Source organism: Falco naumanni, chromosome 11, assembly GCF_017639655.2.
Source record: "Falco naumanni isolate bFalNau1 chromosome 11, bFalNau1.pat, whole genome shotgun sequence".
Taxonomy (NCBI): domain Eukaryota; kingdom Metazoa; phylum Chordata; class Aves; order Falconiformes; family Falconidae; genus Falco; species Falco naumanni.
The window spans coordinates 13,623,290-13,646,791 of record NC_054064.1 but is presented as its reverse complement, the minus strand read 5'-3'; the positions used below and the strand labels follow the sequence as shown (position 1 = coordinate 13,646,791).

Genomic DNA, 23,502 nt, shown 5'->3' with positions numbered 1-23,502 from the left:
AACTTTGATAATTCCCATTTGCTGTAAGAAAACTTCTGTAACAGATACATAAACACAATAAACTGTAACTTTTTCTACAGGTCTGCTTCTGTAGACAGGAGATGATCTGTGTAGTATATACCAAAAGTTAGTTAGTGTACACATGCTGTACAGCCACAGCTATGAAATGCAAATATAATTTCAGTTCCCAGAAAACAAGCATTTTTGAAGTTTGCCACATATTTATTTTTAATCCATGCTTAACAGTGTGCTGTGTTCACAGAGACTTCCAACATCTTCACACTGTTTGATGAGGCATAACAAAATCTTTCACCATCTATAAAAAGTGCCTTTATCATGCAGAACAGAGACTGACAGACTTACTCCAGTGACTGTAAATCAATGTTTAGCTGTAGGGAAGCAGGGAACAAAGAGGCTTTTAGAGTCTTTATTGATCTGAAATATGAATGAAGAGATAATGATACAAAGCTGTGTATTGTCCACTGTCTTCATAGGACAGGAGGAGCAAGAGGCAGTGTCTTTGGGAGGAGGAACGGCACAGCACATGTACGTGGATGGCTATTCTGCATTAATTTGCCTGATCTGTTTTGCCTTTTGTAACCCTCGGGTTCTATGTGTAAATGGGAATTAAAGTGACGTCAAGGCAGCATTTATTTTCTTCTTTAATCCTCTCATTCCTTTCTTCTCTACAACGACATGGGAATTCCACGTTGTAATGTTTAGCATATGTGTATACTACTTCTCATTGTGTGTAAGGAAACATGCACCTGGAGAAGCTAACCGTGGGTTAGGGAAAAACATAGGTTAGGACTCAGAGTAGACTGGAGGTCACGAAGGAAGAGAGAAAAAAAGGGTAACCTGTCTGATGTCTTCAGTTGTCTGTACGAGGACATGACCACAAAGCACTCCTTGTTCCATCCACAACCAAGGCAGATACTTGTATTCCTCCTCATTATTTTGCAGAAGTGATTTTTAAACTGCCTAAGTCTCTGTTGTGCATTCTGTATCGAAGCACAGAACTGCAGGAAAGACACTATGCAGTTGCAAAATCCCTGAATTAGAACTCGCAGTCTAAAGTGCAGGAAAATCTGGTTAATTAGAAATGGATTTTGTTGGAGAAACATTGATTGAGTCTGGATTTATTCTGTTTTTGTTTGACACAATGACGTAACTATAGATTAAAAGGAATCAAAGTAAACACTACTAAATATTCCTCCTTGCAATTTGATCAATACAATAATTTTAATGTCTATCACCAGATATTACATAGCTAAATAACACTTATTTTTAAACCATATTTAGTATTTCATGGAGGGAAAGGTAAAGAATACAGCTTTTGTTTCTACTCCTATAGATATTGTAAATTTCCCTTTTGTTTTTCCATAGATGAAAATGATTGTGACACTTCTACTTTTCAAAGTAATGTGCATATAATCTTCTAAAGAGAGACCGGTATTTTAAGTGTATACAGCTACTGACTTTTCTAGTTCAAAGAAGGGAAAAAGAATTCTAGCAAGGAGGGAAAAGAATAGATACAGTAGGTGGCAGGTTTTTTTGACTATTGAACGCATTATTTTTTTCTTCATGCTGTTGCAGTTTAGATTTATGTATTGTCGTACTGTCAGTGCAATGTCTATCCATCATAAAAGCTGTATAAAGGTCAGAAGAGAAAAATGTCACAGCTTTAGAAGGGGGGGATTATAAACATTTATCTGAACCTAAGTACTGGTGAAAAAAATTTTCTAGATTTGCTGTAGTCACAGTCAAAAATACCGTCAATTACAGTGTAACTATATATTTTGATAAAGTGATCTCATTTAACCAGGCATCTTATAGAGCAAATTATCTATATTAATAGAATGCATAATGTAATCGCTCATGATTTTACAGTGCACTGAAGTGAATGAATGGACTTCAGTATTAGTTAACCTTCACCGGCCTTCTCATTTTATGAATGTAATTGACATTACAGTACACATTTAATCTATTTGTCTTATCTATCCCCATGATCAATGCTGTTCAAGATATGGAACTACAGTTTGTCATGTTTCTATCTATACTATGATGCTTCCTGTAGCTATGAGACATATTTCTTTGTTTCTCCTATACTTGAAAAAGGCTTGAATCAGTGCTAAGGCATATTTATCCTACATATTCAACATTTATCTCATAGTTGTAAGATTCTGCATTATTTACTGGCAGAAACTAGAGTAGGTAAGATGGAGAAAATTGCTTTAATCCAGAAAAAGCTTGTAGGCATTAGATGTTGGTAGTTTTTAACTGTGATACATCTCCATGGGTGTTCTGTTCAGGCAGTCATTCCCCACGTCATTGAATCCTATGTTGTGTTACTTCTGGCTGTTGGATATGGCAAGAAAATAACTTACAGTCAACATGGGGTCCCTTCAGGTCTAAACTGAAGGTGTTTGTGGTGCTGCATTGTACATGTTCTGCAACATGTATAATGCACAGTAGTCAGAAGGTGTTAATTCCCTGTGGTTTTCCTGTTGAGGGCAACTTAAGTTTTTGTTTTGTTATGAACTAAGCATGGGTGTGGGGCTAGGAAGTACAGCTTCCATTGAACATGGCAAAAGCAAATTCTCTTCTTTGCTGCATCCTAGTCTTCACCAATTTGCTTTGAAATGGCCTGTAAACTATACAGTTTGCTGTATCTTTATCACCTGCTGCGCTTTTGATTCTCAATAGTCTTATGCGTTTGGAAACTGTTGAAGGAAATGGTTTAAATGCAGGCCTGTCTAGAACAGTATAAGGCCAACCCAGATAGAAGAGGGCTACTCTTGAAATCACACACACTGGCACATCTCTGATTCATTTCTCATTTAGTATTTTACAGACCAAAGCTCCATTTCCTACAGGGTTTTGTCTCCAACAGCACATATTATTGAATTATGTTTTCTAGGCTAAAAAAATAATGTAGGTTTAAATTCAGGTCTGATGCTTTTATGATGCTTGAATAATCTGATTTATTACTGGACGTTGTATTCCTGTGTGGTATGATGTGCCACATCTTTTCTGTCATTTTCAGTCATGTGTAATCTGAATTCTATAAAAGCACAAAAATCCACCACTTCTGTCTTACCAGTATGATCTTAAAAACAAAATAAAAATCCCCCAAACAATTGAAAATACTTGGTGCTAGGAAATGTGAAGAAACCGGGAAAGTTTGTTTGAACCTAAATATATCCATATATAAAGACAGAGCATTTGAAATTGCTACCTTATGTAGGAAAAAGTCAGCTATCAAAATGAAACTGCAAATTACTATGGTAAAGTCAACATAGAAAATGCCATTAAAAAATTCCTTAGAAAGCCGAAGACTTACACTAAAGTTGTTATATGTACATCAACAGAGATTTTTTTTAACCTGCATTCTCTGTGACAAGAAATATATTTAGCTCCAAATGTTTGTCTTCAAGCAGCAAAGGAAGACTGTGCAGCCATTATTACTGTATTATTGGAAATAAAATGCTTTCAGTGTTGGTACTGAATTGAATACTGTCTAAGGCCACAGAGGTGAGAAAACACCATTACAGAGAAGAAAAAGTAGCACTAAACCCAGTATTTTCATTCCAGAACCTCCGAAATCATCAGTGTGCGTAGCATGCAGTTAGCAGCACAAGTTCTGAAGCCCGTATCAGGCTGGAAACTGTCTAAATCAGAAAAAAATTGCTCTAGATGAGGTAAATTAACTTCTCTGAGAATTTTCTGGCATTCTGGTAGGCAGTTTCCATGGAAGTGTATTGAAGGTCTCAAATCTTAGTGAAACAAATGCAGTATTTCAAAATACATATACATTTACTGACATCTGAATATTGAATCTGTCCTCTTTGATTCTGAGAGGTGATGAGTAAATGATGAGTGATTCTGAGGGGTGATAATTTGTTCTTTTTCTTCTACAGCCAACAAGGAATATTTTCCTCATTCAGGATTTATCCTAAGTGAGTACAGGTTTGCCTGGCTAAAGACAGAGAAGTATGCCAAGCTTAGGCAGACTCTTCCCTTCAGCCTTTGAGGGAAGCTATAAAAGTACAAATTAAGGATGAAGTATTAAAATACAATGTGTAGATTCAGAGGCAGGACCTATGGGAAGATAATTTTAAGGCACCCATACACCTTAAAGGCACTCTCAAGGACTTTCTCTTAGTGTGAGGTATCACCAAATTCGATTGTTGAGGAGCAGGGACAGAGGGAGAGTTAATCAGTGTCTGGTCCCCGAAGCATCATGCAAGTACAATGAATGGGCTAAGACCTCCTGGAAGAAAATGCAGACAAATGAGTTGTAAGAAAGGATGCTAACAGTTTGTTGTTGGTAGTCCAGAAATGGATTCTGCCACTTACCTTAATGGAAGAATCCCTGTGGACACTTACCAGTGACTTTGGCAGTCAGAAAGATATCTCTCTGCTGCTTATCAACAGGTGTCTACCAATTCCTTGCAATTCCCAGTATGTTGTTTGTGTTGTGTCTAATTTCTGAGAACCAGCACAGTTGTTGGATGAATGATATTCTTTATAAGGTTAAGAAATCCCTTTCATTTGTAATGGCAAAACATATCTCTCTCCCTTGTTTGCATGTACTGAAATATATTGGTTTTGCACTAGTAGTTCAGAAGTAACATATTCAGAAGTTTCATATTCTATGAGTTAAATCTCTGTGTGCGAGGATGTTTGTGTGGAAGTGCCTTTTTGTGTTTGACCTAGATTTGTTTTATAGCTATTGAAATATTTTGTCTTATATCTGCTTTCTTCTCCTTTCAAAAAGGTGCTTCAGAAGAAATGTCTCCCTTTTGGATAAGTTCATACAATTTTATAAGAAAAACCAAAACCAAGTCCTTCTCATACATCTTCCTATATGTTTATTGACATCTTTCATATTCCACCTATGTTCAGAATATTTTGGGGAAAATCTGATATAATTCCTTGTGCTGTATTCCTGACCATTATTCTACTAACATAGCAAGTAACTGTAAAGAGAAATGCTCATCTCCAGGAGTTTTTCTCATGGTTTGATCTTGCTAAAGTTCTTAAAGGTACTTCAGTCATCTAAAACAGTATTTTCAGTAGCCTCTTCATTTAGGGACATTAAAACTATTTTTTAAAAAGAATCATCATTATTTTGTTGTTAAAGAATGAGCCATGAATGATAGCTGATAGTTCTTTCACGAACATAATCCCTTATAGCATTCTTTCTATCTATTTATGTACAGAGTGAGCTGCTGATGACTGCATGGAAATAGGATTTAGTGGGATTTACTGTTATTCTTGGTAGAAAGGCTTAACTAAATATGCAAGTTCTAGTGGGAATTTTCTTTCCCAAAGATATTTTTATTAGCATTTAGATACTTTAAAGCGTACAAAATAGAGATCCAGCTCTCAAGCAGAGAAAGCAAGTCCCATCAAAGTATTATTGTATTTAAATGTAGACCTTTATAAAAGCTGCATACTGAACTCATTAAGATAAAATATAGGTGTATTTCTTTCAAGGCTTTGAAGTGTCTGTTCTCTTTTGCTGTTGACTGCATTTAATAGTGTCTTTGAATTTATGCTTTGTATAGTCCCAGTAAAATATAATGAAATTAACCATAACTGGCCAATGATAAAGAACGATGAAGTAACTACCAGCTACTGGGCACTCATCCTCACAGAGTTTGAGCCTCCTGCATATGATGTGTATTTGTTATCTGCAGTGATCCTGAGAATGTCTTCTACTTGCCATGAATGACAGATTTGATACAACTGCTGTACCCTGGTGTGACAGCACAGATAGAAACTTAGCTGTAAAACTGGCTAGTTATATAGGTTTATGCTACCACAAGATAGCTGGGGAGTTGGTGCACCAGCATCTTTTCCCCAAAAAAGCCTCAGTGGTTGTGAACAACATAACTGATAGGGTCTAGCAACTTCAACTTCTGCTTCTGAGAAAACTTGTTTATTACCCTTAGAAATTATAACAATGCTAGGATAGCATCTCAATATTGTTTTAAGTGATACTTATGGATGGGTTCTGTAAAATTGAAAGAATGGAAGAATTTTTAGACTAGTAATGCAGTAAAAGCTATGTCTGTCGGCTAAGTCAGTGAAACAGCAACAATCGGTTACTTAGTACAGGTTTGGAGATTCTTGAAGATGGTTTACTGAGCCAGAAAATTGTCTAACAAACTGACTTTTTGTATAGATGTTTTGTGTAAATTCATGGTTATCTGCTAAATTACATTCCATGTAATTTTGTAAAAGAGTTTGAAAGGTATTTATTTCAGCATTTTCTGCTGAAGTTGCATGGGCCTGGATCAATTAATCAAGAATATACTATGTGAAAGTATATGTATAGCTGTTTTAGAAAGATGAGAACTCAGCTACCTCAGAAATACTTAGAAAGGTGAGGCTGGTGTCTTTGCATATTCTCTTAGAAATATTTCTGTCCATGGCATTTTAACATACTGACTTGGAAGCTGAGGAGACAAAGAAAATAGGCTCATAGGGCTACTATTGCATCTTCAAGGATAAAAAGCAAAACAGTATAGTGACAATAATTGGGCTTCTCTCTCTGATAAGAAAATTAAATGTAAATATGGAGGCCTCTAACTCATTCTTGTATATTTGTAAAATAAAAGGTGGCAATTAGGAAAGACGTCTGTTATTTGCAAGCATCATCTAGACATATACCACAATATTCACTGAAGTGAACAGCGAGTTCTTGACTCATAAATATGTAGAAGTAAAGGTCAGGTTATCTGGTGGCTAATATTTGTCAAGATTATCTGGTCTGTATTTTTCCAAATTGTTTGGGTTTCTTTAAGCCATACTGAGACAGGTTGAATCCCCTCAGTATGCCTAAGGTTTGTTTTTCCTGTCGGATAGGTATCTTGGCAGGGCAGAGCCATGCAGAAGAATCACTGGCAAGGGGGACTGGTGCAATTCAGACAGTCCCTCTAATGCTTCCTCCTTACCCAAAGAGGTTTACTCAGCCAAATCCATCAGTAGCTCACCATGATCTTCTGTGTAGCTATTGTAACATGCTTTTGTTTTAACCAAGGCAATTTTTCAACTTCATCTTAAATTTCTCCAAAAACAGGGGTCTGTTTGCTGCATCCTGCTGTTTGTAGTCAGTGCTTTTGTATTTCTTGCTTTAACATTTATATTCCAACTGCAATGTTAACTTTATGATAGTCAAGACAGAGATCTGGAGGGGTCCGTATTTTGTTATAATTCAGTATCTTATTTTGTAATCATGTTCCAAAATTACAGTGGATACTAAATCTTTATTTTCTGTTTAACTTAATTCCAATTCATATCGATAAGTACTGCTATTTTTCCCAGTCTGTGTGGCAATATTTTTCTAGTTGTCAATATCCTTTTTTTTTTTTTTATTTCTTATCCATAGATTATTCCATTTATCAATTTTACAGCGTACCTCACAAACAGTTGTATCGGCTTAAACAGGCCGTGAGTTGCAGCAGAATGGTGGAAACAGCGACAGGGAGAGAAACGTGATAAGCTCTTTAACTGGATTTACTATACTGAAAATGAGATGTAAAACTATATTCTTTGTAGAAACTTGTGATTGCGGTCTTGATTCATGCCAAGTCTGTAACAGTCATTGACAAAACAGAAACAACTCTACAATTTTTCCAAGCAAATTACTTCTCCAATAAAACCCCAAAGTTAATGATTCTGATGTTAAGGACAAATTGTTAAATATTGATTAAATGCTGGTGTCTTATTTGTATTACCAAAAGACTGTCCAAAGTAACCATTGTCTAATATTATCTGCTTTTGAAAGCACATAGTCACGAAGGGTTATTCATAACAACTTTCATAAATACATGTGACTTTGTAGATCAGTAATTCAATAAGCGCAGGAAAGTGCAAATCAATGGGACAATGTTTTAATGTTGATCTTTTTGTTTCCTGAAGCATTGCTATATGTTCGTTCAGTCTTTATAAATCTGAATGGAAGAATGCACCCAAAAGCACTGATAAATGCTGTAGATCTAAATATGTCAGAGATTCTTATAGAGTTTAAGGCTATAATGAATAATGCATCACCTCATCTGACCTTTCTTATTTCACAGACCATTACACTTCTCCAAAACTGACTCCAGTATGGGCTCCTTGTTGAGTCTGATAGCTTGGGACTGACTGAAGTAAAACAGTTGTAACTTACGTCAGTTCACACATAGCCAACATTGCTGGGAACAGAAATCTCAGTCAGTTCTTTTACAACTCTTACTGATATTAAAAGGTTTTCTGTTTAGAAATTGTTCCTTAATGGCCCTTTTAAAATTAATGGACAGTATTGCTTATGTAAGAATGGAAATGGAAAACAGTGCATTTATTAAACTGATATCTGATATCGAATTACATGGAATGCCAGAGCCCCTTTTCTGCAGCTTGGTGAAACCCCTTGTAAAAGGGCTCAGGAACTTTACAGGAGTGGGCCCAGTAGGGTCAGTGAACAATAATTCAGCTGATAATATTGATAGGCAGATTCAGACAAGACCATATCCAAACATGACAGTGGGGCCGCTTTGTATGTCAATGTATGTAAATGTATGCTAATTTAAGTGGGTTACTTGGCAGGCCAGAGGAATCCCAATTCAGTAGTAGATGAGTAAGGTATCCCAAAAGAATACAAATTAGGAAGAAGTTGTAAAAAACCTGATTAGCTTTTCTAGGCCTGCTGTCTGCTCATTTATCAACATTTCTTTAATAAATCGCTCCCATCTCCCTCACCTAATTCCTGGAAGGCCAGGTGGCAAGCATGGAAAAAAATGGCCCTCTTTGTGAGTCTGTGCCATGGAGTGGACTAGCTAGGTAGCGGCATGAAACTGCCAAACACAGCTGATGCTGTCAGGCAGAAGCTTTCTTATACTAAGATTATTTTTTTTACAGAGCTTGTTGTGCTGTACAGTTTGCTTGACTGTATTAAAAAGGTCCTTTTGATTATTCAGATGAGTGAAGGAGGAGCCTTACAATTTCTCAGGACCATCTGCTGAGAGCTTTACAGTTTCCATAAGATGAATATATTGCTGTTCGCACTGCACAGTGGTAGCTGCCTGGACACTGGGGTTCCTGGCTGTCCCCGTCTCTGGCAGGCTGCAGCCCCTGCACGGCATGACAAACTTTGTTCCAGATAGACTCCCTGAAATGGAAGTATTTCTTCTAACTTAACAAGGGGGTAGTTTTCTTATGTTGTGTGTTGTTGGATTTTTTTCTGGATGTTGTTGCTTCAGTCAGTGTGTAAGCAGTTGCCCAGAGATGCTATATTCTCTCCAGGCATGGTTGTAAATACCATGTAGAATTCAGGTACTCTCATGTACCTGTATTTACATTTGCATCTATGTCTATAATATTTGTAAAATCAGTTCTGTGCATGTTCTAAGTGCAACTTGGAAAGGAAAACATAAAACTTAAACTCATGTAGCTCTTTCACCCGGGTGTATTTGACGCACTGTATATACTGTTTTCTAATTTACATCTTTAATAGAAATATCATCTTACACTGTGGTATAAGTTATTTCTATGTTTTTTCACTCTGTTTTAATATGGCGAATAAGCAGTGTTGCATGCTCACAATTATAGGATTTTCTGTATTTTTTGTGAGCCAGTTGCATGACATAAGTATCCATTTTCATATGGTGCATAAATATCCAATTCCATAATTATCTAGGCATATTGACATTCAGTAAATGCTAATAAAATCAACCAAGTTGGTATTTATTTAGTATATTCTATTGAATAACTATAACTGAGTGCTATTAAGCTAGAGGATGTATTATGAAACAGTCCATTGGGATAATTTTATTTATTTTAATATGTTACATTTTACAGTCTTTATTGCCTTTCAGATTAGGGATTCTGCTGTATATGGTATCATTTTTCTGTTCTGTATCATGGTACTGCCATACTATTAGAATAACAGCATATTAACATTTGCCATAAGAGTGCAATTTAGTCTTTTAGAGTGAAATTCATTCCTGGGCATAGGGCCAGGATGAGACCTGTGAATCTCCCAAGTCCTACTTCAGCTCTCAAATCAGCATAAAAGCGTATAGAAATTGTCGTGTTTTCCTCCCTCATTTGGCCTGGTGAACAGAACTGCTTTTGTATATACTTTGATGAGGTTTGGGCTCTGAAGTGAAGAGAGCTAGTCAAGAGGTGTAAGGAGCCTAAAATATCTTTGGGTAGGTACCCACTGAACGCATATGTGCAGCATTGTACATCAGTGCAGAACTCTGCTAAGGGCTGTGTGTGAGGTTATACTCCATCCCTTACACTGCCGGGCTGTGAGAGCCGCTTGGGTTGCACAAAATGCCCTGCACTGTGGCTAATCTTCATGACCGTGGGAAGCTAGGAAAGTCTAGCAGGATTGGAGGTACTGTAAGTTTGTCTACAGGAAAGATAGACCTTTGCAGGTATGCAAAATACAGGCAGCATAGAAGTAGTCCCATACAGTACCCTTTGGATTCCTTCTCCTTGAAGGGAAACGAAGTAACTCCTTATAGAAGTGACACATTTTCCTCAGAAATCACTGGACACTGTTACCAGTGACAGGTGTGCCATGATTATGAATTAACCAGCTGCTTCTGCAATACATGCCACTGAGACTGAAACTCTCCAGTTAAAATTAACACCTTGCCAAGGAACAAAGGCTTCCTTCTTACTATAGCTTGAAAACAAAATAGGAGAAGCCATGAAAAAAACAGTGTAAAAGTGTAGGAACTGAACTTTTGGGAGCAGATATTTGTTTGTGCAGGAGAGCTGATGAACGAGACACTGACTTGAGATATTGGAAATCTAACATCAACTCCTGGTTAGCCAAAGAAACCCTGTCAGGCTTAAGCTGAGTTGTTCTCCGTCCAAACTTCTCAGCCTGAAGAATGAGATTTGTAAAAATTTCCTTTCTTTCTTGATGGAGTGGGAACTGTTAATTAGTGTCTGTAAATTGCCTTGCAGGCCTGAGAAGGTGACGGCTGCAGAAATGTCAGTGGTGTGTGCTCCTTTTCCAGAAATGAGCTACTGCTAGAGCTGTACTAATGAGTTAAAGCAGTTCTCCTGCATTCTTTGCTCCAAAAGGCAGTTGTCTCTCAAAGTGCTACACTGACAGTGACAGACCTGAGTAACCATTAAGCTGTAATGTCCTTCAAGGTGACAGTAAGCCCAGTTTACCTAGATGAGGGAAGCCTAAATAAATGGCCTGTCTTCATGGTGTGACACAGACTTTGAGCTTAACTCAAAAGGCATAAGCGCCTTTGACAGGGTGCACACTCAATTGCTGTGATGCCTGATTTCCTGGAGATGGAAGTGTGGCTCACCACCCTGAAAGTGTGATCCAGAAGGGAGAAATGGATGTCTAAACCTGCTCTGGACAAAAGTGATTCTAATTTAATTTCTCACCATTGCAGATATGAAACAAAATATTTCCTTAAAAATAAATAAACGAAAGGGAAAAAGCTATCTTGAATCTGTTTTAAATTATTTCTGTAGAGCGACCTGTGATATACAATCAGTACTGCTTGTAGGCAGTTTTATGGGCACACTAGAGCTAAATTTTACATAACTGGGGACATAAATTTAGGCCTTCTCCAGATGAAGCTTGCTGTGCTATAAATCTGTGCAGTTCAAGTTCTGTCTGAACAGTCCTTCATTAAAATTCACACTGCAAGATGGGAGGGGTTGGGACAGGTTAGGTGAAGATCAAGAAGATTAGAACAAATGAAGAGAAAATGCAAAGGAAAATAATCTGGAGTGGTTTGTACATGTGGCTGATACTGTGCGAAGGAAACTAAGGGAATGACTTCAGGAAGCTTAAAAAAATCAAAGGAGTAACACAATTCAGTAACACAATATGGTACATTTTTTTCAGATTACTTTAAAACAACAATACCTGTATAGGTATTTTCCTCTCCAAACATTTTTCATGTGGTTACCTTTCAAACTAACTTAATGTATAACTTCAGATAAAGCATGTATAGCAGTTGACACCTATTTGCACAAAAATCCATTTTCCTTACTGTCACAGAAACTCAAAGTCATGAGGTCTTTGGAGTCACGAGGCTTCTTTGTTGCTTCAGTGTCTTGTATTAACAGTAAATGTTTTCATCTTTAAGGGCTCCATACCATTTATGTTAAAAAAAAAAAAAAGAGACATGGAATCAAACCTAGTATAGAGTGAAATATACAGCAATCACATTAATCAATACATAAATGCCACTGTAAGTGCAGTTTTAGTATTGAGTTCTTTTGAACAAAGAGCAGAAATCTTAAATGATACAAAACATAAAGCTACAGGTAACTGCACCTGTCAGTAGGACTTTTGAGTGTAACAATGCCTGAAGATACTTGGTCTGTCTGTAAATAAGCAGTTGCAGCAATGTGGAGGTCCTCGAGAGTGCATTCAGACTCTTTCAATGGAGAGCTGTAAGCTGTATGCCAGCGTGTTCTGATTGCCAGAGCCAGATGAGTCTGGCTTACCTTTAGGGGTGGGGGCACCATGTTAGCAACATCAATTCTGCTGTGAGATGGAGAGGGCTTAAAATACTGAACTGGTGTAAAGCTCAGAAAAACTGTTGAGAAAGATTTAATTAGCTTCAGAAGGATGCATCTGGCTGCACAGAGTTGCTGCCTGCTTCGATGTAGGTTGTCTGAGGAGGTATCAATTGCATTTTCTGCTGGGAGCAAATGTTGGGAATACCCACTCAGGGTGTGGAGCCCACAGGGTGAAGCAAAATGAGCACTGCACGATGTCATTGCAGGATGAAGTAATAAAACGATTATTTCTGACCCAGTGGATTCTTACTGTTAATGTTCACCGTAAGAACTGTGTAAATATGAATTCAAGCTCCTGCATAAAAAGCACAGGAAAATTGTCTTTTGAGATGCTAAATCTGACCTGTTAGCTGTCATTTTCATGTGCCTTCATATACATACCTGTGCTGCTGTGGTGTATCAGTTGCACGGTTTTCAGGGAAAATGGGCCCTCTGTACAGTGGACTCAAAGGTGGGGGCAGAATGCAGCTGGTCTAAATATTATGTGCATTTATAGTGGTCTGTGTTTAAAATCTGCCATTTTTGAAACAAAATCCTGAAGAAGCTTTGTTTCACTTGGACTGCTGAAATGTTTCTGCAATGTAATTATTTTAATTGAGTGTTCTGAAGCAGTACATACAGGAAAACTCCACAGGCTCTGCTGATGATGCTCAGCTGGCAAGCTCTGTATGAACCTAGCAAAAATTTCTGATTCTAAAGCAAATGCGAATTTTCTTCCCTGCCTCCATTTCAGAGACAAATATCCTTAGTCTTTAAGAGGCTGAGCGCTTTTATAAGAAGTTTGTGAACTCCTGTTGATGTAAAATCAATAAACATGATTTGTATTTTCAAAGTGAGGATTTCCTGTGTGGTGTTTTCAGAGGAAGTACAGAGTTTTCATATCTGAGGCCAATCTCTAAATTTATAAGTAATCCCTGCTGACTTGAATGAGAGCTGCAGAAAGGATGTGTCCTTTGTGTTTGTCACCCTTGCAGCTTGTCTGATATAATGCGTACTACTTATTTGAGAGGTCTCTGAGGAAAAAGGGATATGTGGAAGTCTTGAAATGCTTACTAAATGCACTGATAGTCCAGAGAAGTTCACAGATAAGAAGGGTGGTAATTCATCTTAATACTAGAATAATCAGGTGGATGATCTCTTTGCAGTCTGGAGGAAACCCACCCCCCATCTCAGTTTTGTGAATCTGTGGTCATAGCTATCACATTAATGTAGTATATTTGTTTTCTAGGGCCCAGCAAAAGCCATACTGCAGGAAGCATACATTTTTGTATAGCCTCCACAACTTGGTGCTGGTACACCGTGTCTCTTCAGTTTCCCGGTAACTGGATATAGAAACCCCAATAATAATGATCTTTGTGTAACCTAAATAGTTTGTTTTCTGTGGGAGAGAGAACCTTGTTATTCTGTAATTCTAGATTTACTTTATAGTTTATTTATTTGCATATTGATGTGCATGTTTATGGTCATGTATGGGACAATTGCTGAAGAAAACTGAGCTTAGAAAATGGGCTTTGCTTTTTGTTTTGGTGGTAAGATGGTCTCTGTTCTTGGTGGGGAAGTGAGTTTTGGGACTTGGCTCTATGATCTGTGGAAGCATGCGTGAGTCCTTTTGAGTGTGAGCTTCTGGTGGGTTGTGGTTGTTAGAAATGCCATGGAGCAGGAGTTGGTCTCCTCAGAATTAGTGCGGTGGGGAGCTTGTCAGCACAACAGGCTGAGATGCAGCTCTGTCCCAAAGCTCTGCACCTGCAGCCCTCATTGGCCTCTTGTGGAAAAGATGTCTGAATACTCAGCGTTGCTTCCTCAATGCCAGTAACACAGAGTAAGTTTCACAGCAGGGAACGCTTGGATGATTTATAAGATATATGCCTATCCAAATGATTTCCAAAACCATCTTGACTAGCATGAAAATCAGTATTAATTGACTGTTCCCTGGCAATTCTTGAACTGGGAAAGGTTACAAATTACAGGATGAATAGTTCGCTGTGAATGGCTTGTTCATCTTTGCTCTAGTGTTTTCTAAGCAATTGTTTATTATAAAAAATTAACAGGTAACAGATTTATTCAGGCTGTGGTCTGAAACAGAGAACCTATCTTCCTTTGTTGTGGATCCAGCCCCACGAGTTGAGTGACAGCTAGTGCCCCTGAGCTTGTCTGGAAATTAATATTCTTAGATATAAGCAATCTGTGATTAAAACTTTGTATCACTCTGTCTTATTCAACTATTTTCTTTTAATTTTCAAATTGAAATCCATCTTTTACTAGCAGTGACTACTGTGCTGAGTAGGCTCCACAGTCACTCTGCCAGTGGTCTGCTTAGCAGACTGTGACAGATAGGGCAGGCTGAGCAGCCCATGTGCATAACAATAGACTTGGTAGTTACTCACTGGAAGAAATTGCCAGAAGGGTCTATAAAAGATCATTACTGTTTAGGAGGCTTTCTCTGGGGAGGTTTGTTCTACCTTTTTTGTCATGGGGAATGGTCAGGCCATTTCAGGGAGAAAGCTGTGGGCTTTGCAGTATGGATCATTCATATTCCTTAGGCTCCCCCAGGAGAGGCGTGCCTGGCGAACTGGCAGAATGATGTTCCTGTGCTAGATTTGTGGTTGTGTGCATCCCCCTCTGCTGGCAGCGTGGCTTTGCAAAATGTAAGAATTCTGTTTCGTGTGCAGGAATGACACATGCTTTTATAGGCTTATCCCTTGAAGCGGGAGGTCACTAAGATATTAAAACAGGCTCTACAATAAATTTTATCATGTTTAAGGAGAAATGTTTGTTTTCCCCCACAGTACCCGTATGTCCTCATAAAAAACAGCCTATGCTTCAACTATAAGAATAAAACTTTACTTGCTGATATATATGTAGGTTCCTGCTGTATTATGAAGACTTTCTGCTTGTGCTGCTCAATTATGAAGAAAAAACTTTTTTTATTTTAAGGCATGTGTTTTCAGCCTTTTGAAACTATGACTTGGGATTTTCCAAACTGGAAAAGACAGGTGATCAACACTGATTCACAGAAAAATTAATGCTTTTTAGCAGGAAGCCACGCTACTTCCTTGATAATGTCTCACCAGATTTTGTTGTATTGATGCTGTGCAAGTTGTTATTTCATGTTTAAGTACTGGAATACAATCCATCATTACTAATTGAGAAGGGCAGGATTATATCTAGGTATGACGTCTATGCTTTAGCACAGTGGCTTCATCAGTAAGACAAATAACTTTTCAAAGGTGCCTTTCCTACCTCTCTTATCCACCCATCTCTAGCACTCTGTAGTAGTGTCTCTTTCTTTCCTTTGACTAATAGGATTCTGTTGTCCTTTAAATGGCTAACTAAATGGCATTGAAATCAGCTGAGATTAATCTTACTGTAAGAACTGTTATCAACACATTCTAATGTATGCATGCTAATTACACAGTATGAAATTCTTGTAAAGACACGGCAGTAACAATTTTTTTCAGATGAAGTGGTCCTATGGCATGACTGTTGCTCTAGTTTATGATGATACAGTAGAAGGAAGTTTAATTTCTCAATCTACTGACTAATATTTTTAAGAATGCTGCATTTGTGAAAAAGCTGTTTTGTTGAAGTTACTCTGTGTAAGGAAAAGGTTAGGGTTTGTTTTAGGGCTTTTGATAAAAATCTGAACATACTTTGTTTTCATAAAACATTCCTATGTGACATAAAATCACTTTTTAAATGAGTAGTCATATACACTTCCATGTGTCACAGAGGAGGTTTTGTTGCCAATGCAGGAAAGCTGGTTGCAGGACTGAAGTGGTTAATTTGTCCGTTTAGCTGAACTTAGTGTCTCCAAATCCTGTGTAACGGACTGCAAGATGTAACCGGTATCATTTCAGCTAGGCAGAAGGGGGGAAATGGAAGCAGGAGAGTAACTTTTCTCTGGTCATGTTGTAATGTAATTTCTTGGGTTTTCCCCTTTATCAGTTCTTGGAACCTAATAAGTAGTTTTTTCTGCAACCAGTGTGAAAAATAAGGCAATTTGTTGTTCAGCTTCACAAGGGTTTACATTGCAAAGCAAACTTGTAAATGTATATATAGACATTTATATTTATAATAATGAAAACAATCATGAGACTCAAGGTGGTCTTAGCTGGTATGTTGGAAGAATTAACAAATCAAATGCCTTCAAAATGGATCTGGCAAAATGTCAGTGCATTTAATTTTTTTCTTGTTTTTAAATAGGAACATTTTCATACATGTTCTTGTTTTTCTATGAGTCCATTTTCAAAGGATATAAAGAAGAGAATTTCCGATTTTGTGAGGAACGCAGTTTTCACACAATTTTTCAGATACCTATATTTTTGCATTATGTGATATCCCAGCTTAATGGAAAGTCTTACACTAGTTCTTAATGTTAGCTTTTTTCCCTTTATGCCAAAATAAATAAATAACACCTGATTTCTCTTTCTCAATAAAATATGTTGTTGTTGGTCGTGTCCCCCCTGTCCGTCTCCATCCTCCTCCGTGTGTTGTGCCACCCCACCCCCCAATTTCTAATGAGAGTGTAGCAAGCCATATAGCTTTCAGAAATACTGAGTTTTTAAAGGCATTGGTTTTGACCATAAATAACAATACTACTGCTAGGAACCCCCAAACCTCTTTGCAAATGGTTGGCCTAGGTGTTGTGGCTGGTTTCTAGCAAGGGCAAGCAATATGGTGGCTACCAGGTGCCACACTGATCGTTTATGCTTTGAACCTTCTCATTTGTATTTTCTCCCTGATTACTGCCATCCCAGAGAAGAGCTTTCTCAACAGGTAAGTGTTCTTCTATTATGAGTAAGAAGATGGGCAGATCAAGGAAAGCAACTCGACATAACTCCTCGCTGCCCCAGAACAGCGCAAATATGGGATGCACTCAGACGCTCGGGCTGGAGCATGGGCAGTAGTCGTCCTCTTTTATATTATTCCTTGTAAAGCCCAGGTCGGGGAGTGAGTGTAAATAAGGGAAATAAAGTGGTGGAAGGAAAGAAAGTAGACGAAAAAGAGATCCAGAGAGAGAGAGAGAGAGAGAAGCCAGCGGCATGAGATAAAAATTGAGTAGGGCAAACAATTGTAAAGCCGGAACTGGTATGAGGTTTCAAAGTTGCAAATTTGCCAGTAAAAGCCAATGGTGAGTAAGTCTACCAAGCAAAGCTGAGAACAGGGATCATGCACCTGAGAAGCAATTGGTCTTTCTCGGAAATAACTACCTTTTCTCAGATTTTTACCACTTTCAATTGACCCATAGCCAGAACTGCAATTAAGCTTCAACATATTTTATAAAAAATAGTACTTAGTTTACTTTCACATAAGTGAAGAGATACAATTGCACAATGGTGGTTACAATGGTAGAAATACATACTGTCGATAAAATGTTTGCAAGAGATTTAAAAACATACTGTACAGCACCACATCTGAAATTGGGTGATGGCAAAATGAATCATACTCCATGTCCAAGTAAATTAAACTCCTGAATCTTTCTTTTGGAATAAATAAAAAAATACAATGTGCAATATGTCTGACACTACCAAAATATTTCCTGAAGTTGAGCAATAGATTAAAACCAAAAATGAGGTAAAAAAAGACATTCATGCATTTAAGCCACCATTAGTCTCTGACTCTGAAATAAGGCAGATCATAATCTTTTAAAAACTGTCTTTAGCCACTTAAATCCTCTTTAGTGCTTTTCAAGAGAAGGTCTTGACAGACCTTATAAGATGGTGAGTTAAGATGCTTTTATTTCCAACAGGTAATTTTTGACAGGCTCAGCTGTATTTGAAATGCATTATATGGTAGAAAATGTTGCTTTTCCTTAATGAAAAAAGAAAAGTAAATTAAAAGGAACTGAAAGAGATGGATACTTTTAGAGTTTATCACAAATGACACTGCTTTGAGGGAGGGAGGTGAGGGAACGGGAAGGGAAAGAAAATTATGTGTCATCTTCAGTTTTAATGACGTGGAAAAGGGTGACGTTAAACAGGACTTGATGTCCATTATTCCAGGCATAGAGAGCTCTATCTCTTGCATTGTAGTCAAGCATGGATATATGAAAATACTGATTATGGAAAGGAATGTCTGTATACTCGTAAGTGGAGGTTTTTGTGGAATAAGAATAGTAGACCTTGGCTCCTGTTAAGTGAGAGTTAGTAACATACAAGGTGCCACAGATCATGAAGGATTCTCCAGCACTTCTCTTTGGGTAGCCTGTGCTCCAGCTCTTCAGCACCTCCAGTGTATCCTGGTTTAGCTGGCTGATGACAATGTTGCCTGCATTCTGGTTGGTGGCATACACAGCCCATAGCCCAATTTCATCTGCCATCAGGTCAATATCAGAAAAGCCACCCCAGGTGTAAGGGTAGACATTGTGAAAGCCAGCATACTCAAGGCTACGCTGTGCAAGCACCCGCCCAGTGTCAAAGCTGTATTTGATGATAATGTTGCTCTGATACTTGTTGAAATAGAGGGAGCCGTTGTAGACAACATGGTTGGTTCCTGCCCATTTGAACGGAAGGTTGTATGTCCTTGATTCAGCCCCACTGACAAAGTCTGCAATTGATTTATATTCACGGACAATTTTATTATTAGTGTAACTATCCATGTACCAGACCTGGAAAGAAAACAAAGATTGGGAGTAAACACCTGAAACACAATCTGTGGTACATGATCATGATATGACATGATGGATACATTGCAGAAAAAGAAGGAAAAACATTTTTAGGTGTGCAGCAGGATATCAAAGTATGATATTGTCCACATTCCTGTTACAAAAGCATGAGGAACTCTTGAATTTCTGAATCAAAACTTACCTATACAAGTGAACTCTCAAGAAGACTAACTACAGTGTCTGCATTTTCAGAGATATTTGATTTTGGATAACGTTCAGTATTTGGGTCTCTGCTATATGTGGCTTGCTTAAAGATATTCCCAGGCACTAATAATCAAAGACAGAGATGGGAAATGGCATGTGAACTAAGCTTAGATTTATGCTTAGGAATAAATTTGGTTGAATTTTCTTCAGCTGAATCTCTAATTGGTGAAAAATAATGTATTCTTAGTAAAGAAACCAAATACAATAGCAATGAAACCAGTAAAGTTTAGGAACCATTTTATCTTCTTAAAACAGAAGAAAACAAAATCAATACTTTTTTTTAATGTTCTGTATGCCAACTTTCATTCCTCTGGTTTTTTTTTTCTTCATGCATTTTGCCTTTTCTCCTTTTAGTTTATCAGGGGACATATCTAATCCTGACTATCAAAAGAACAGAATAATTTCTGGAGATACATTTTGTGCTGATTCCAAATTGACATTAACAAAATATTTGTATAAACACCAGTTCAGCTCCCCATCTTCCTGTTAGTTGAGATGCTGTAAGGGATATGCTTTGTTCTAATTTGCATGCACAGAGGTAGTCTTTGTGTTGCTTTAGAAGGGTGGTGGTGGGGGGAATGTGGAGGCTGTCAAAGGAGAGGGTTGCCAGTCTGCAAGGTATGCAGGGAGGGGACCACAGCAGGGAGCAGGTAGGGGAGGAGGTGAGGGCCCATGGGGATGGTTCTGGAGCAACCACTGGCACTCTGAGACAGCAGAAGAAACTTCCTCAGGACAAGATGGGGATAAGCAGAGTTTGCTGCTCTTCTAAAGGTAATTTAAATTCCTGGGGTGAGTAGTAAACATGCATGAACACAGCAGGCTGGAGAGAGCTGCATGCAAATCTTAAGTTTTCCATTTCTATGTTGCTTTTTCTATTGCCTTTTGTTTTCTTCTGTATGCAAATAGTAACTTGGTGGGTCTCATACAAATGAAACTAGTGTTTTGACTTCAAAAGCCCTTTGACGGAGAGAGCATCTCCTTAATACTGTGGCCAATTTGAGATCCTGTTGCAGATCCAAACAATAACATAACTTGGATCTGAGGTGGCAAGAGGTCTGAATACAGCTTATACGGGGCCTAATCCTGCAAATTTAGACTGCTGCCCTATGGGTTGTACTCTTGGGTAAAAGTGTTGGTGTTTGTGTTATATTACTTGGGTTCTTAAAGACCCAAGCTCAATTAAATATGGTAGGAAGGAGAAAATTGTGTAGCTGGTTCAGATAGGTGTATGTTGTCTCTGAAACAGTTGAAGGAAATAGCATAAAGGTGTTTCGCTAACTTTAGTCTTTGGATATTTTTGCATGGATATTTTTGCATAAACACTTTTGCTTTTCCTCTGAGGATGTTTAACAGTGAAAATGATAGGATTAGAAGAAACATGCTTGCAGATGTAACTTTCTAGGGGAAAATAACTTTTAAAAGATTAAAATCAAGCAAGAAAAACTCCAGAAGGACACAAAGATATGCAGTGGCTTAACATACTCTGTTATTTTTCTCTGATGCTAATGGATCTGTCATCCAGGCTCCAAATCGGGTTCCAGATATCTTGACTGTAATGGGGCCTGTAATTTTCATCAATTTGCCACACGCTGAAATTAGAAAAACAAATGCATTAGTGCAAATAATTACACAACTCTCCTTGACATCAGTCAGAGCACAGGACCAATTACTCTAAACTAAATAGTGGCTCCAGGGGATTCAGGCTTATGTTGAAGATGGATTGTCAACTTTACCATATGAACTTTTCCATATCACACAGTAATAAAGCTACGTAAAAACAGACAAATAAAAATCTATTTGTATATATTTTTCATTTTATATATTTCAAAGCATAGTTACATTTTCTGGGCATAAAGAAAAATACAATCTAGTAAAATATCTTCTAAGCTGAAGTAATTAACATACAATAATAAATGAAAAAAGACATAAACTTCCTTCTCTTTTGCCTTCACAAAATTCAGTTGAAGGCTAGGATTGATGGATGTTTCACTTTTCCATTGACCAGGGTAACAAGGAAGTTAAGGGCAGGCAGGAAAAAATGAGCTTGTATGCAAAATGCATAGATGTACACAAATGCCTGTGTCTGACTGTGGTTACACATACGTAGCTGTTCCAGTACTGTCTAAAGTTAAGAAACTGAGTATGAGAATTATTCAGCAACCTTGGCTGTATCAGTTGGCTTCCAATCCATTACGCTGTCTCAGACTGTCTGGGAGGAAATAATGAGAATCAATATGAACTTGGATGCTGACCTTCCTAACAATCAAAAAATCTATATTTTAGGGGACATTAATAACATACCTATTAGCAACAAGCTCCTGGTGGAATTCATATGTTTAACAAGACGCTTAATATCACACAGTGGTGTGTAGGTGATTGGGTGAAATAGCATGTTTTTGAAGAAAAGATGTTCCATATGAACGTAAAAAGTAGTGCCACTTTTCATTTATTTTTTTAATTTAAAAGTGCGTGCATCTCCTTGATACATGGTTGTGCTGTATTGTATAACCCTATGAATCTAGGAAATGTGGAAAACAAACTGTATCTGGTGTTGAGAGTGAATTTACTTAGTTAGAAAAAGAAGGTCACATCAAGGCTGGATTTTCTTCTTTACAAACTGGGAAAGACAGTATTGTGCAAGCTTGTTTCAGTCATTAGAAGGGAGGTAATGCTGTGGTGACAACTCAGGCTGCTCACGGGGATTTTGTTCACAGCCAGGGAAGTAGGATGTAATGGAAATGAGGATAACTGACAACATGCTGAGACCTTAATGAGCAGGGCGGGCTGTGTCCTTTTTCTGGGTCAGTTCAAAGGCGTTATTATATACATATCTCAATTATGTATCGTACAGTCTTTTGAAGATATTTTGGAATTTCCCATTTTAAGCAATCTTATACGTTTTCTACAGTTGGTTATTGTAGTACATGTTTTTTTATTCTGGCATTTTTTGTATATAGGCTGCTAGTATTGTATGCTGAGTGATGTTTTTCTACAGCAATGAACTGCTATTAGCTTGGAAAGTAGAGGACTATCAAGTGAAGGCTTTTATTTTTAGGTGGTATGTTAGTAAATAGTCTCAGAAATGGGCATGAGTTAAGCCTTCAGAGGGGTTTAATTTGCAATTTGGAATAAAATTATCAGAAAAGTAATAATGAGTAGAAGGAAATTGGGGGAAAAAATAATTACTCCTGGATTTGTAGTTTTTAAGATAATTAAAATACAGTGAATGTATGAGTTAAAGGGTATACTAATTGGTCCCTTTAAAGCACAGTATTAAAATTAGTAGGAAAACTTAAGCAAAGAATTCAGAATTCTGAAACACTGTTTCTTCTATTTAAAAAAATATTCAGGAAGGTAAATGTGGAATCAAAAACGAAATTTCGTTTTCAGGTCCCACAGGCACAGCAGGTGCATGTGAACTCGCAGGCTTTCTCACCAGCATGTGTGCTAGTAGATTGTGGGGAGCAACATGGGCACACATCAAGCTCAAGGCCCCACATCCCCAGCAGGAGAGGTGTAAACTAGGGGGTGTGCTTGTAGCCCATCCCAGCTGTTGTGGGGTGTGTGCTCACATAACTCCATGCGTGTTCGTGTGTGTGGTGCACCATGCGTGACTGGATCTTTATGAATCTAGCTAGAGAAGTGTGTTCAGAAATTTGTAGTTTTAATGTTACTTATGTGTCTGGTACTGTGGTTTGCCTGTTATATTACTTGCATTGATCCTGAATGTATGCTATGCTGATTGCCAGTTAACATGTTGTTAACAACTAATAAATCTCTTCAGTCTTGATTTGGTTTAAACTATATGAACTGAGGCATTTTCCCCTGTGATGGGTGTCAGATGCTTTTAGAGAATGATCTTTCAAAAGGTATTGAGATACTACTGTTCAGTGTGAAAAAAGAGATGACATTGTAGTTCAGCCACTAAATGATCAGTTTGAGTCAGGGTATGTTTATGTGATTAAATTTCCATTTCCAGAGAGCATGTAGTGATCAAGAAAGGCCTGTTGGGAGAGTCGCTGTTTAGCTGAGGGGCAGCTGACTGAAAAAGTGACAAAGCTTCTCTT

The 23,502-nt window shown here is 37.8% G+C and overlaps 1 protein-coding gene and 1 long non-coding RNA gene across 7 annotated transcripts in view; one reads left to right on the top strand and one right to left on the bottom strand.

Annotated features, from left to right (window-relative positions):
• Nucleotides 1-23,502, top strand: part of LOC121095776 — a 214,547-nt gene that overhangs the window by 124,710 nt on the left and 66,335 nt on the right. The gene's annotated exons all lie outside the window — the stretch shown is intronic.
• Nucleotides 17,828-23,502, bottom strand: part of OLFM3 (olfactomedin 3) — a 65,983-nt gene continuing 60,308 nt past the window's right edge. For all 6 annotated transcript variants that reach the window (XM_040611055.1, XM_040611052.1, XM_040611057.1 and 3 more), the window contains 2 exons: nucleotides 20,918-21,024; nucleotides 17,828-19,174 (listed from right to left, as the gene is read on the bottom strand). In XM_040611055.1, the coding sequence (XP_040466989.1) occupies nucleotides 18,497-19,174; nucleotides 20,918-21,024 (785 nt within the window). In that variant the 3' untranslated portion in view covers nucleotides 17,828-18,496. The remainder of the gene's footprint in view (nucleotides 19,175-20,917; nucleotides 21,025-23,502) is intronic.